The sequence below is a fragment of the Equus quagga genome, chromosome 1 (genome assembly GCF_021613505.1).
Source record: "Equus quagga isolate Etosha38 chromosome 1, UCLA_HA_Equagga_1.0, whole genome shotgun sequence".
Taxonomy (NCBI): Eukaryota; Metazoa; Chordata; class Mammalia; order Perissodactyla; family Equidae; genus Equus; species Equus quagga.
In genome coordinates this window covers 63,263,864-63,276,325 of record NC_060267.1, presented here as the reverse complement: position 1 = coordinate 63,276,325, position 12,462 = coordinate 63,263,864, and the positions used below count along the sequence as shown (strand labels likewise).

General features: G+C 52.3%; 1 protein-coding gene across 1 annotated transcript in view; it reads left to right on the top strand.

The window, feature by feature from the left end:
- The window catches only part of GABBR2 (gamma-aminobutyric acid type B receptor subunit 2), a 328,536-nt gene that overhangs the window by 182,514 nt on the left and 133,560 nt on the right, over positions 1-12,462 (top strand). The window contains exon 6 of the mRNA XM_046672560.1: positions 3,789-3,989. Coding sequence (XP_046528516.1) covers positions 3,789-3,989 — 201 coding nt within the window. The remainder of the gene's footprint in view (positions 1-3,788; positions 3,990-12,462) is intronic.

Here is a 12,462-nt window from a genome sequence, read left to right as displayed (position 1 = left end):
TGTCCATGGGAGAGACGCCGCCTGGGGCGCCCTTTCAGGAGGGCTGCAGGAACTGAGCAGGAGAGAGGAGAGAGTGCTGGAAGCCGCTGTCACTCGGGGACGGTTCCTCCTGAAGGCCAGGCGCCAATCGGACCGTCTCTCGATTTGCCAGGAGGAGGGCGAGCTGCGAGGCCGTGCTTCAGGAGCCGGCCGATGAGCTCAGCGCCCAGCACGCAGTCCACTGGGCTTGAGCTGCGTTTGACCTTGTTATTGACACTTTCTGAGGCTCGGTTTTCTCATCTGTAAAGTGTGGATAGGAGTACCGCCTGACTCAGGACTCTGGTGAAGGCTAGATGAGCAAAGATGCCGCACAGCCTGATGGATGGCGGCCCAAAGGAAACGTCAGCATCCTTTCCTGTCAGTGGATGTCCCGTCTCCCGGGTCTGTGGACGGAACGGACCACGGCTGGGCTGGCGAGTTTACGGACGGATGGACTTTACCAGATGGCGTTAGCCCTCTATGTATCAGTCAAGGGTGACACGGGGTCTTTTCATATGAAACTCTTAGGAGGAACATGAGAGAATGGAGCAAATTGATTTCATACATTTTACTTCAAAACTCATAAAACCTTGCACGTCCAAGTGTCCAATTTAAAAAAGGAAAATAATGCTCCAAACTGGAGGACGTGACCTTTTTTAGGGAAGAAGCTGGGTTTTACCCCCACACATCCCCAAGGCCTGCGGTCAGCTGGCACAGGGTGGGTCATAACGCCAGGAAAAGTAACTCAATAAAATCAATCCATGAAGATGCCACCCTAGGCGCTGGCCGTCTCCCATTTTCCAGAAACGCAGACCGACCTTGTGTTCTGATGGGAGCCAAACCCAAGCGAAGGGGCGGCTGTGGCGTCCCTGTGGGCCGCGCCGGGGTGGTTTTCCGAGTGGCGTTTCCAGCCCTGGTTTTTGCTTCAGAGCAGATGGTGGCGTGGCTGTCTGTCTTCTTGACCCGAAGTCCCAGGCTGCCTGCCTTCGGCGCGGCCCGGGCACCATCCGTTCTCCCCGCTGTCCTCTCTCCTCTTGTTGGACGGGGGGCGTTTGCAGATGGGCCTTGGCTCAGAGTCCTCGCCGGCTGGTTTGTTCATGGAGGAGTTTAGGTCAGGAAGGACTTCAGATCTTCGGGCAGGTCTGGAAGGTCCTGAGGACCGTCTGCTCAGTGTCTTCACGGGATCAAGACCCGGCGTGTGACGGCACGAGGCCACTCAGCAGAGGGCCTTTCTGCCCGGGGCAGTCCAAGCAGACGGGACGGAATCCGCCCACCCCTGCGTCCCCGGGCCGCAGTGCCAGCTTCGCAGGGGGCACCGTGTTCTTCAGATTGGAACTGTCGCCCAATGGGAGAGCAGGCTCCAGCAACGTGGGCCTATTTATAGCCCTGTGGCAAAATGTTCCTTTTGGCTCAGCACAGTATGAGCAGGGCTTGTTGCTTTTGTCTTCCCCTCCCTCCTCAGTGGTCTAGTCTAAATCCTCAAGCACTCTGACCTGGGTTCTGATTTTTGCTCCACCAGCTGTGTGACCCCAGGCAGGTCACTTTACATCTCTGGTCCCAGCTGCCTCACCTCTAAAGAGAAAGCAGTGATGCCTGCCTCATCGGCCGCATGGGGTTGTCAAGAGGTTTCAATGAGGCCTCCAAAGGGAGACCAGCTTCCCAGCTGCTAACCGCTTTACTGATTGAAGGGTCGATTACTATTACTGCTGTGAACAGTACTATAAATGGGAAGTGTCCTTCTTGCCTGGGGAGAGGAGGAGGCAACAGAAAACTTAATACAAAAAGGAACTTGGATTTTTTTAAAAATTCATATCATGCTTACCCATCTGCAGCTAATAAAAAGCAAAGCCCTTCCTGGGACTGAAGAACACGAGCTCGGGACCGCCCACTGCCACTCCGCGGCCCGTTGGTGGCCGCCCTGAGGCCACATTCCTACCAGAGGCAGAGGAAATGAAAGCCAAGGGACCGAGGAAACTGGAAATGCGTTCCTTCAGTCACTCCACAACCTTGCACTGGGTGCCGTCTGTGCCCCAGGCCCTGGGCTGAGCGCTGGGGTCCGGGGACGAGCAGACATGGTTCCCCCCCCCGCCCGGACACCGAGCTCCCCATCTGGCGGAGACGGGCGCGCCCAGCCCTCCGACGGCGGCGTGCTGCAACCTCCCGGGGGATGGGGGCGGCCCTGGCGGGGGCCCGGGCACCTGGCAGCAGTCAGCAGGCCGGGCACCCTGCGCTCCAGCCCAGAGCAGCTCGAGGTGGCGGATCAGAGCGCAGAGAGCGAGGGACGGGGAAGAGGGCAGGCGAGGCCGGGCGCAGAGACGGGACGTGGGCGCGCACGGGGCGGGAACGGGGCCGCGCACCCCTGGGCCTCCGCAGGCCTCGTCTCCGCCGGCGGGCGCGGTCGGGGGCGCGCAGACCCGGCCAGGCAGCCCGAGCGAGCGGGGACAGCAGCACCAGCGGGCCGGCCACCCCCGCCCCTCTCCCCGCGGCCTCCGGGCGTCCAGCGGCTCGGTTCCAGGGGCGGGGCGTGAGTCGTGCCCGGCGCGTCCTCCTGCCGCGCGGGCGGCCCAGGCGCGCATCGCCGGCCCATCTCAGGCGCCCGTTTTAGAATGTGGACGGTTGTCACAGCGCGCAGAGAGCGTCTGCCCCACGCTGCTCTCCGGAACGTGACGTTCCTACAGTGTTGATGGAACAGGGCATGCCTACAAAGGGGGTTTTCTGGGTGCATCTAAGCTGTCAAAAAGCGTGCTCTTCCTGATATAAAATCAGCACGCTAAGAATTAGAGCCAAAGATAAGTGCATTCGAACAGTCTGCTGACTTGTTTTGTGCGAGGCAGGCAGTGTGGCTTTACATAAGAGTTGGCAGACCTCACTTCTGGGCTGACTTTTCTCCTTGGCTGTGTGACCTTGGAAAAATGACTTTCCCTCTCTGATTTTCATTTTCCTCATCTCTAAAATGAGAATAATAAACTCTGCCCTGACCACCTCAGAGGGCAAATGTGAATGACAATCAAATAAGATGCATGTAAAGCATATAAATGTGCGTGACTTTTTTTAGCATCTGGATTTGTGCACCCCGTGCTTTGGGTAAAGATTCAGAGAGACGGCCCAGTTTGCCAAGTGGCCTCTTATATAAATTCCATGCTTGCATTCAATTTTCTTGGCCCCTTGCAAAATTGCCCCCCCCCCCAGGTTGTGTTTTAAGATTATGATCTCAGCTTTCAGTAAAAATCTATACAGAAATAGCCTTATGAAATCTGTTCGTTGTAGGGAGGCTGTGGGTACCGTGCCGGCTAATTGGACAGTGTCCACCATATGAGGCATTTTTTAAAGGATTAAAGCCTAAAAATCATTTTATTTCCCTGAAGAACTGCTATGTTTTCTCCTTATTGAAAATGAGAGCTATGCAAATAATCTTGTTACCCTTTTCTCTTGGGCTGCCAGCAAGTTCAGGGTGAAATATACAGCTTATTATGTTGTGTTGAGACCTTTGGTGGACTTGTGTGTTTTCTTTACCTCCAATAAAGATATAATAATTTATATTTTCCCAGGCTCTTATGTTTTAATTTTTATTCAGGGTTTATTTTATTACACATGTTTCCCATAAACTGCCTTGGATCCCTTGAGAGATAATGAGGAGACCAAGCAAATAAAAGAAAAATTAATAAATCCCCTGGTGAGAGGAGGCCTGAGGCCCCCACCTCTCTCAAGGGCAGAAGCCTCGAGCAGATGTTTGTCTCTTGGCGCCTTCACGGTCCCCCCGTCTGTTGCAGGCATATGAGGAGAACATGTTCGGAAGCAAGTACCAGTGGATCATCCCGGGCTGGTATGAGCCCTCCTGGTGGGAGCAGGTGCACACTGAAGCCAACTCGTCCCGTTGTTTCCGGAAGAATCTTCTTGCTGCCATGGAGGGCTACATTGGCGTGGACTTTGAACCCCTGAGCTCCAAGCAGATCAAGACCATCTCGGGAAAGGTCAGTGCCTTGGTCTGCCCCTTTCTGCCCACAGGCCCATCTCCTTTGATCATCTCATCTGATGATGTTGGCACAAAGTGCCTAAATCTTGTTCTGGCCTTTGCTGTGTGACTTTGAGCAAGTCACCTGACCTCTCTGAGCCGCACTTATCTGTTAAATGGAGATAGCCAGCCCTCCACTGCATGCTCCTACAGGGAACTGTGGGACACAAATGAGGTAAGGGTGCTTTGTAAGCACATAACACAGTGGACTTGTAAGGGACAGAGTCATAACTTCATAGCACCAACTACAGGCGGTCCCTTCAGACTCTGCCAGGGTTTCAACCCATGCCCCTCTGACCGTGAATGTGGCTTCTCAGTCTCACCGATGCTCCTGTCAGCCTGGAGGGAGGAAAGACGCCTCAAGGAGACTTTGGGGAATGCGTGCTGTAGACCAGCCAGACTGACTCGAACCCCGGTTTTGCCGCTCACCAGCGGGGTGACCTTGAGCTTGAGGCCTGCCAGCTGCTTATATAGTAGGGGTAAAAGTGTCCTCCTCTGGGGTTAGGAGGAGGACTGACGGCCGACGGGGCCACGTGGCTAGCATGGCGCCCAGCACCGCGGTGCTGTCATACAGAGCGGGACCTCGGCTGAAGTCCTTGGGCCTCCACGTGTCCCCCTGGGGGTTCGTTACTAAGCCTGCCCTGCCGTCCCTCGGGGCTGTGAGGGAGCGGGGTAAGAGGACACGGGTGGAAGAGTCGCAGGAGCACCCACTGTCTGCCCGCATCACTGGGAGTCAGTGACACGCGCCTGGGGGAGACGGCGGCGCCTGGCGATCGGCTCTGCCCGCCCAAGCTGGGGACAGCGGGCTGCGGGGTTCCTGTCCTCCCTGAGCTCAGGTGGTTAAGTTCTCCCCCAACCCTGGTTTCACTTAAAGAATAAACCTCATAGTAATTTTTATCCCTTATTTCACCTCAATCAGAGCCAACTCTACGAGAATGACTTATTGATTTGTCAGAAAAATGGGAAATCATTAGGACAGTTTTGTAAACGACTCTGTAGATCCTGCTGGCACCTGAGCGATCCTGGAAAACACGCTGGCTAGAAATTGTTGAAAGAAATATTTTCATGCAAAAATCAATGAGTCTATAAAAAGTTTTTCGAGATGCTGAGTAATGAGCAGAAACAACTCATTTTATCTCAGTGAGTGTTATTTTGTAAAGTGTCAAAGTTTGCAGTTTATTAGAAGATACCTGGTCCAGGGACAGCCCATACTTTATCTAAGTTTAGTATCAAATTTGAGGAAAATACAAAAACTAAGAAAAAAACAGCATGCAAGCAGACAGTATAATAATTACACTGAGAGACTCAAGGAAGACCAAAGATGTAAATGATTGCACACGCGGTCTGTGAAGCTGAGTGGGGGCGAGACGAGGCTGTGAGACGCGGTGAGAAGGGCCTCGAATGTCGTTCCAAGGAGTGGATGTTCCCCAGGGCCGCCGAGCCACGCACGGAGGGCAGGGCACGCGTTTTGGGAAGGTGGTTTTCTGCAGTGTTTTTTTGGAGAGAATGTTCTGACTTTACGACATCTCTCGGGTCTGTCCTTGTTAATTATCTGTTGGGGGCTGGTGAGGAGGTTGAGTTCACCCACAGATCGCTGTTCCTGTGATGGGACAGCGCTGTTCACGTCACCCTGCCGTGAGGGCAACCCTCTCCTGGGCCTCCTGGGGTGGGGCAGTGCCATCGGCGCAGAGCCAGGCCCTGGGCAGCTTCTGAAATCCCGGGAGACCCAGCCCCTCCCCCAGAGTCTGAGGCGGGAGGTGGCATCTCTTATGTGCTCCCCAGGTTACGAGATGGTGGAAGTTCCGCGGGGATGGCTGCAGCCTCTCTGCCTCCGGGCATCAGAGCACCTCAGGCTGTCCTAGAGATCGTCCAGACCAGCCTCCCACCGGATTCTCAGGTCCTCCCAGTGGCAGAAGGGTCCTACCCCTCCCTTAATTCCCAGGGCCCTCTGGGCCCACATAGGTCCTGTTGGCAGTGACCACAACCCCAGAGGCATCCCTTGTCCAAGCTAAACAGCCCGTCCCTCCAGGTTTAACTCACGGTCCAGGGCCGGGGCTAAGGGCAGAAGTTAAGGGAGTACCTGAAACCTCACTAATCAAGATAAAAAGTTTGTTAATGCAATATCCTCTTAACTAAAAATTAATGCCAAAAAAAATCCATGATGAGCAAAATATCAAAATTTTAAATCAAGAGAAAGGCTTCCTCTTCAATTTTGCCCCTGATGCGAGCGCCTTTCTCGCCTCCCCCAGTCCCATCCCCGCACAGGTTGCATTTGCCAAACCCCGTCCCGTGCCAGCCCGGCCTCCACACTCGCTCCTGTTGAATGCTCGCTCCCCAGGGTGTGGGGCCTGGAGTTCCTAAAGCTCAGATTTGTGCTCTGACCACAGGCCGAGTTCCCCAACCTGCCTTCAAAAGTCTATGGCAAAGGAACTTCTAGAGAGTGGAGAATTGTTTCTTGAATTTGAATTTGTGTTATACACAGCTGCTGGGGCCCGTGCTCAGCACGGCACAGGCTGCCGGGTCGATGCCTGTATTTGGGCGTCTGCGGGTGTCCACGAAGACAAGCGAACGCTGGCAGAGCCGCGCCATCCTCGCTGTGTACGTAGAGGCAAGCTAAGGGGCAGACGGGGAGGGGACACACCGACATCCCTGTAGTGGATTGAATAGTGGGCCCCAGAAAGATACGGCCCCCTCCCAACCCTGGGAGTCTGTGAGTGTGACGTCATCTGGAAAAAGGGTCTTTGCAGATGTAGCCAATTTAAGGATCTTGCGATGAGATCATCTGGTTTCCTGGGTGGGCCCTAAATCCAGTGACAGGTGTCCTCGTGAGAGGAAGGCAGAGGGAGATTTGCTGCATGGAGAAGGTCGTGTGAAGACCGAGGCAGGTGCGTCTACAAGCCAAGGGATGGCAAGGATTGCTGGCAGGCGCCAGAGGGAACCAATCCTGTGACGTCTTCGTTTCGGACCGCTGGCCTCCAGAACTGTGAGAGGGTACACTTCTGTCGCTTAAGCCACCCAGTTTGTGGAACTCTGTTACGGCTGCCCCAGGAAACTGATGCAGTCACCCCGCACCTCAGGGCCAGATCAGGACTTGAAGCCAGGGCTGCTAAATCCCCACTCAGTGCCCCTTCCCCTCTGCTGTGCTGTCCCTCTAGACAGGTGACACGCTTAGAACAGGACGCATGCAAGTCAGCCCTCTCTGTGACGGCCCAGCCGGCCCTTCCTAGTCAGTGGCGTCACAGAAGTGCACGGTCTGGTAGTCAGGAGATCTGGTGCTGACCCCGGCGTTCCCACCAACGAGTCTGGGACCTCAGCTGGTCACTCTCCCTCCCTGGGCCTCAGTTTCCTCAACTGAAAGGGAGAGATTTGGACCAGCAACTCCTGGAGTCCTTACACAGGCAAGTTCCTGACTCCGTGTAAACACGCTGTCGGGTTATTACAGCAAGCTGTGTGACATGGCAATAACGTCGAGGGCTGGAATCCCCAGGATCGAGGTGACTCCGGATGAAGAGAGTCACAGAATCGGGTGGAACGGTGGCCCCCCCTAATGCCTTCTCCGAGGTCTCCTCTTGCATGTGCCTGTCTCCAGCGCCCAGCCGGCCCCAGCTCGCTCACGGGCGCCCAGGAGACTCCTGGCGGGAGGAATAACAAGGTCGTGGTCTCCCTCCGGCGTGTGTGTTTGTCCGTCGCTGCCCACGGGAGTTTCCAGTGGTGGGACAGGTGCGGGCCTTTGTGCTCCCCTGAGCACAGTCAGAGCTCCGTCTTCCGGAACCTCCCCAGGACAGCCTCGGGGCAGCTGCTGTGGCTCGGAAGTCCGGCTCCTCCTCCTGGTTGAGGTCCCCATCACCACTCCTCTCCCCAGACGTTGGTGATTTCCAGGACCAGCTTGCACTTGTCAAGGTTTGTTTCCGCTGGGAGCATCTGCAGTTCTGGCCAGGTTTCCCTGGGCTGGCTCAGCCTCTCCCTAAGGACACTCCTCGCCTGCTCCCGTCCCCCCTAAGACAGAGGGGGTCCAGGACGCCAGAGGGAGGTGTCCACAGAACCTGGAACCAGCGGGGCCTCAGAGGGAGCCCCGCTCCTCCATCAAAGGCACAGGCTCGCTCTTTGGGAGAGTTTTGTAATGTTCTCCAGCAGGAAGCTTCCACGACAGAACTGGAGGAAACACAAATGGAGCGAGTCCGCGACTTCCAGCCAATGGCCCGTGGAGAGCTGCACCCATCTCATAGGGTTGTCACTGCCGCAGTGGGAGCTCTGTGACAAAGAAGGTGGAGCTTTGGGGAAGCCCTGGGCCCTTGGCAGGGGGAAGGGAGGGAACCATGGGAAAGCAGGAGAGCTCCCCGGAGCTGAGCGTCACAGAGCGCTGCCCCTGCCTCCCCAAAGCTCCCTTCCTTCCACTTCCCTCCCCGGGCCACAGGCGCTGTGGCAGAGGGGCGTGGGCTGGGAGGGAAGCGTGTGGAGGCCCAGGGAGCGTCATAAGCAGTAAGGGCGCTGGCTGGATTAGAATCTTGGGCCACCGCTTCCCAACTGGCCGGCTCTGGAAGATGGCTAGTTGTCTTTACCAACATCCATAACCCCCCGTGTCCACCTCAGCAACACAGCTCTGGCTTTTAACTAGCTATGTTGACACCCAGCTGAAAATAGACCTTTCCCAGCCTCCCATGGAGCTGGATGTGGCCAGGATTCTAAGTCTAGCTAAGGAGACACAAGAAGAAGTGTTATATGGGACTTCTGAAAGACTCCTTTAAGGGGAGAGCTTGCCCTTCTTTTTCCTTCTCCTTTGGGTTGGCTGGAATACGGATGGGATGGCTGGAGTCCTAACAGCCGTCTTGGATCAAGAGGTGACCTTGAGAAGGAAACTTCATTCTAGGAGAGCGGAGCATAAAGATAGGAGCCTGGGTCCCTGATTCCGCTGTGGAGCTGCCCCAGAAGCCCTGCCCTGCCTACCCATGGACATCTTTACACGAGAGAGAAGCATAAATTATCTCATTTAGATCACTGATGACCTTTTTTCCATTATAAACAGCTGAATCTAATCAATAGTGGTACAGTGACATGGGGCAAGTCATTTGACCTTTCTGAAATTGTTTCTCGTCTGTAATACTGGGGTAATAATATCCCTTTTACAGGTTTATAAGGATTAGATGAGGTAGTACAGAGGAAAGTATCTTGCAGAGTGCCAAACACACTATAGTCGCTCGACAAATGGTATCTGTCTTCCCTCTCCATCACAGCAGCCTCGGGGGCAGGAGAGAGGAGCAGTGAGCCCCACACACTCACACACACACACACACACACAAATCTGCTCTGGTTCGTTATCGGGACTTTACTGAATCTGTAGATGGATTTAAGAAAAATTGCCCTCTTAGTAATAGTCTTCCAATCCATGAATTTTATATATTCCTGCATTTACTTAGGTCTTTAATTTCTCTCAGAAATGTTCTGTGTGGAATTCTTGCACATATTGTCTTTGATTTATTTCTAGGTATTTGATGTATTTTGGTGAATATATGTGCAAATTACCATTGGGAACATACTTAGGGGTGGAATTTCTGAGTCATAAGGTGTGCATATGTTCGGCTTTAGTGGATACTGCCAAACAGATTTCTAAAGTGGTTGTACCAGCTTACACACCCACCAGCTGTGACTGAGGGTCCCGATTGGTTCACATGCTCACCAGCATTTGGTGTTGTCAGCTTTTTAATTTTAGCCAGTCTAGTGGGTGTGTAGTGGTGTCTCATTTCAGTTCTAACCTGCATTTCCCTGATGACTAATGCGGTTGGGCGTCTTTTCGCCTCTTTATTGGTCATTTTGATGTCCTCTTTTGTAAACTGCCTAGTCAAGCCCTTTGTCCATTTTTCCACTTGGCGTCTCTGCCTGTTTCTCCCTGGTTTGCAGACGTTCTTTTTATATTGTGCGTATGAATCCCTGGACGGTTATATGTGTTACTTGTACCTTCTCCCGTTTTGTACCTTCTCTTTTCACTCTTTTAGTGATGTGTTTGATGATAGAAATCCTTCATTTTAGTGTGGTCCAGTTTATCAGTCTTCTTTCTGATTAGCATACTTGTGCCCGTGCCAGTGTCTTTGCTCGCTCAGGTTCATGTGCATATTTTCCTATCTTATCTTTTAGAAGTTTTACTTGACCTTTCTCATGTAGCTGTAGAATCCACATGGAATTGGTTCTGTGTGTGGTCTGAGGTCAGACCAAGGTTAATTTTTTCCCTATGGATGACCAGTTCATCCAGGACCGTTTGCTGAAAAGTCCACATCCTCTCCACCCCCCGGCCACCAGTGTCACCTTTGTCATAAGCCAAGTGACTCTGTTTACTGTGGACCCATTTATGGACTTTGTGTCCTCTTCCATCGGTCTGTCTGCCTGTCCTTTGACCAAGACCACACTGTCCTAGTAACTGAAGCGTTAGGATGAGACCTGATCCCTGTAGGGTTAGCCCTTCCTCTGCGTCCTTCTGTAAGATTCTCTTGGATGTTCTGGGCCCTGATGTGAGTTTTTGTTTAGATCTACTCAAGCATTTACATTTTCCATTGCATTTCATTCCCCCCCGCATCTCTGTGCTTCCGTTTATGATCATTTTCTTTCTGCCTGAAGAATTTCTCTCAGTCTTTCTTTCACTGTGGGTTTGCTGGAGACAAATTCTCTCAGTTTCTGATTGCCTGAAGTGTTCTTTCTTTTGCCTTTAACTTTGAGTGATACAGTAAGCAGGTGCACTAGATTCTAGATGGACTGCTACCTCCTCTCAGCACTTTAAGACGTCACTCCAGTGTCTTCTGGCTTCTGTTCTTCCTGTGAAGTCAGCTGTCAGACTTATGGTTGCTCTTTTGAAGGTGATGCATGTTTTTTTCCTCTCTAGCTGCCTTGAAGATCTCATCTTTGCCTTGGTCTTCAGCAGCTTTACTGTGCCGTGCTGAAGCAAGGTTTTCTTTGAGTTTGTCTTGATTGAAGTTCTCAGAGCTTTATTGAACTTTATGAATCTGTGGATTGATGTGTGTTTGGGGAAATTCTAGGATAATATCCCTTTAAATATTGCTTCAGCCTGTTCTCTCTTCCTCACATTCTAGGACACCAATTATACATATGCTATACATTTTCACCATATTCCGTATGTCTTATGTTCACTTCTTGTTTTCTCTCCTTTCTTCCTCCCGGTGCTTCAGTCTGAATGTTTACTACTAACCTTTCCTCCAGCTCCCTGACCTACTTCCTGCTCAGCCAGGTGTGCTGCTTCAGCCGTCTGTTGAGTTCTTCATTTCAGTTATTATACTTTTGATTTTTAGAATTTCCACTTTGTTTTCTTTTTTTCTGTCATAGCTTCCAGTTCTCTGGTGATGTTCCTTATCTTTTAATCTATTTTCTTGAACCTATAAACCTTGCCATTTAAAGTCCATGTCTGGTAACTTCAGGCTTTGGATCCCCTGTGGGTCTGTTTCTATTGCCTATTTTTCCTCTTTCCTTCCTTCCTTCCTTCCTTTCTTTCCTTTTCTTGTGTGGTCCTATCTCCTAGTGTACCTGGTAAATTCAATTAAGTGAGTTGGATATGAAAAGCTGTAGAGGCTCCAAGTGGTGTTATCTTTCCCCAGAGAAGGCTTATTTCTCTTCAAGCAGGCAGCTAGAATAGGGCAGGTCACTTTAACCCACCAAGAATGGAGGTGACCCCAGGCTCGGTTCTAGTGCTTTAGGGCCTGGTGTGCTTGGTTGCCTTTACTCCTGGGGCTCGTCTTTCACTGTTCTCAGCTGAGCTCCTGGGGTGTTTACTGGGCTGCGTCCCAACTTCTGTCCTCTTGATGCTGTGAGACTGCAGACACTTCCATCTGTGTCCTTAGCCCCTCAGCCACCATTTTTTTGCTCTGCTTCTCAGCCTCTTGCCTTATGCCACTTAGCTACCACCAAATATTTCAAGTGCAAACGTCAGTCTGAACTCTGGGCTCTGTTTTCTGTGGTTCCTCTTCCTCTGAGACCTTCGCCCAACAAGCCTTGCTCCCTGATAGCCCTGAATACAGTTTTTATCTTCCCCTCCCTGTGGGACTGCTGAAAACTCTGATCCCGCACTTTCTGTTCCTGCAACTAGCCTTCCTACTTACACATAGCAAGTGCCTCCAGGGGAAACAGCAAAGAGGGCTGGACTCACCTCCAGGCATTCCTCTCCTCTCCAGGATCCTGGCTCCTCCAGTCCTAGATGTCCTGGTTGCTTTCTGCTGCCTTTGAATAACTATTTTCATATTTTATTCTGCTTTCCTGAATGTTCTTTGTGAGAGCTGTGGTCTGATATAAGCCATTTCATCGTAGAGAAGAAGTCTGAACTGAGACTGTTTTGCTTGAAGGATAGAGAACAGCATGTTGGGGACAGGGTACGCCTGTCACTCCCTCAGCTCCTTGAAGGACTCTTGTGCAGAAGAGGGAGCAGACGTGTTTCTTGC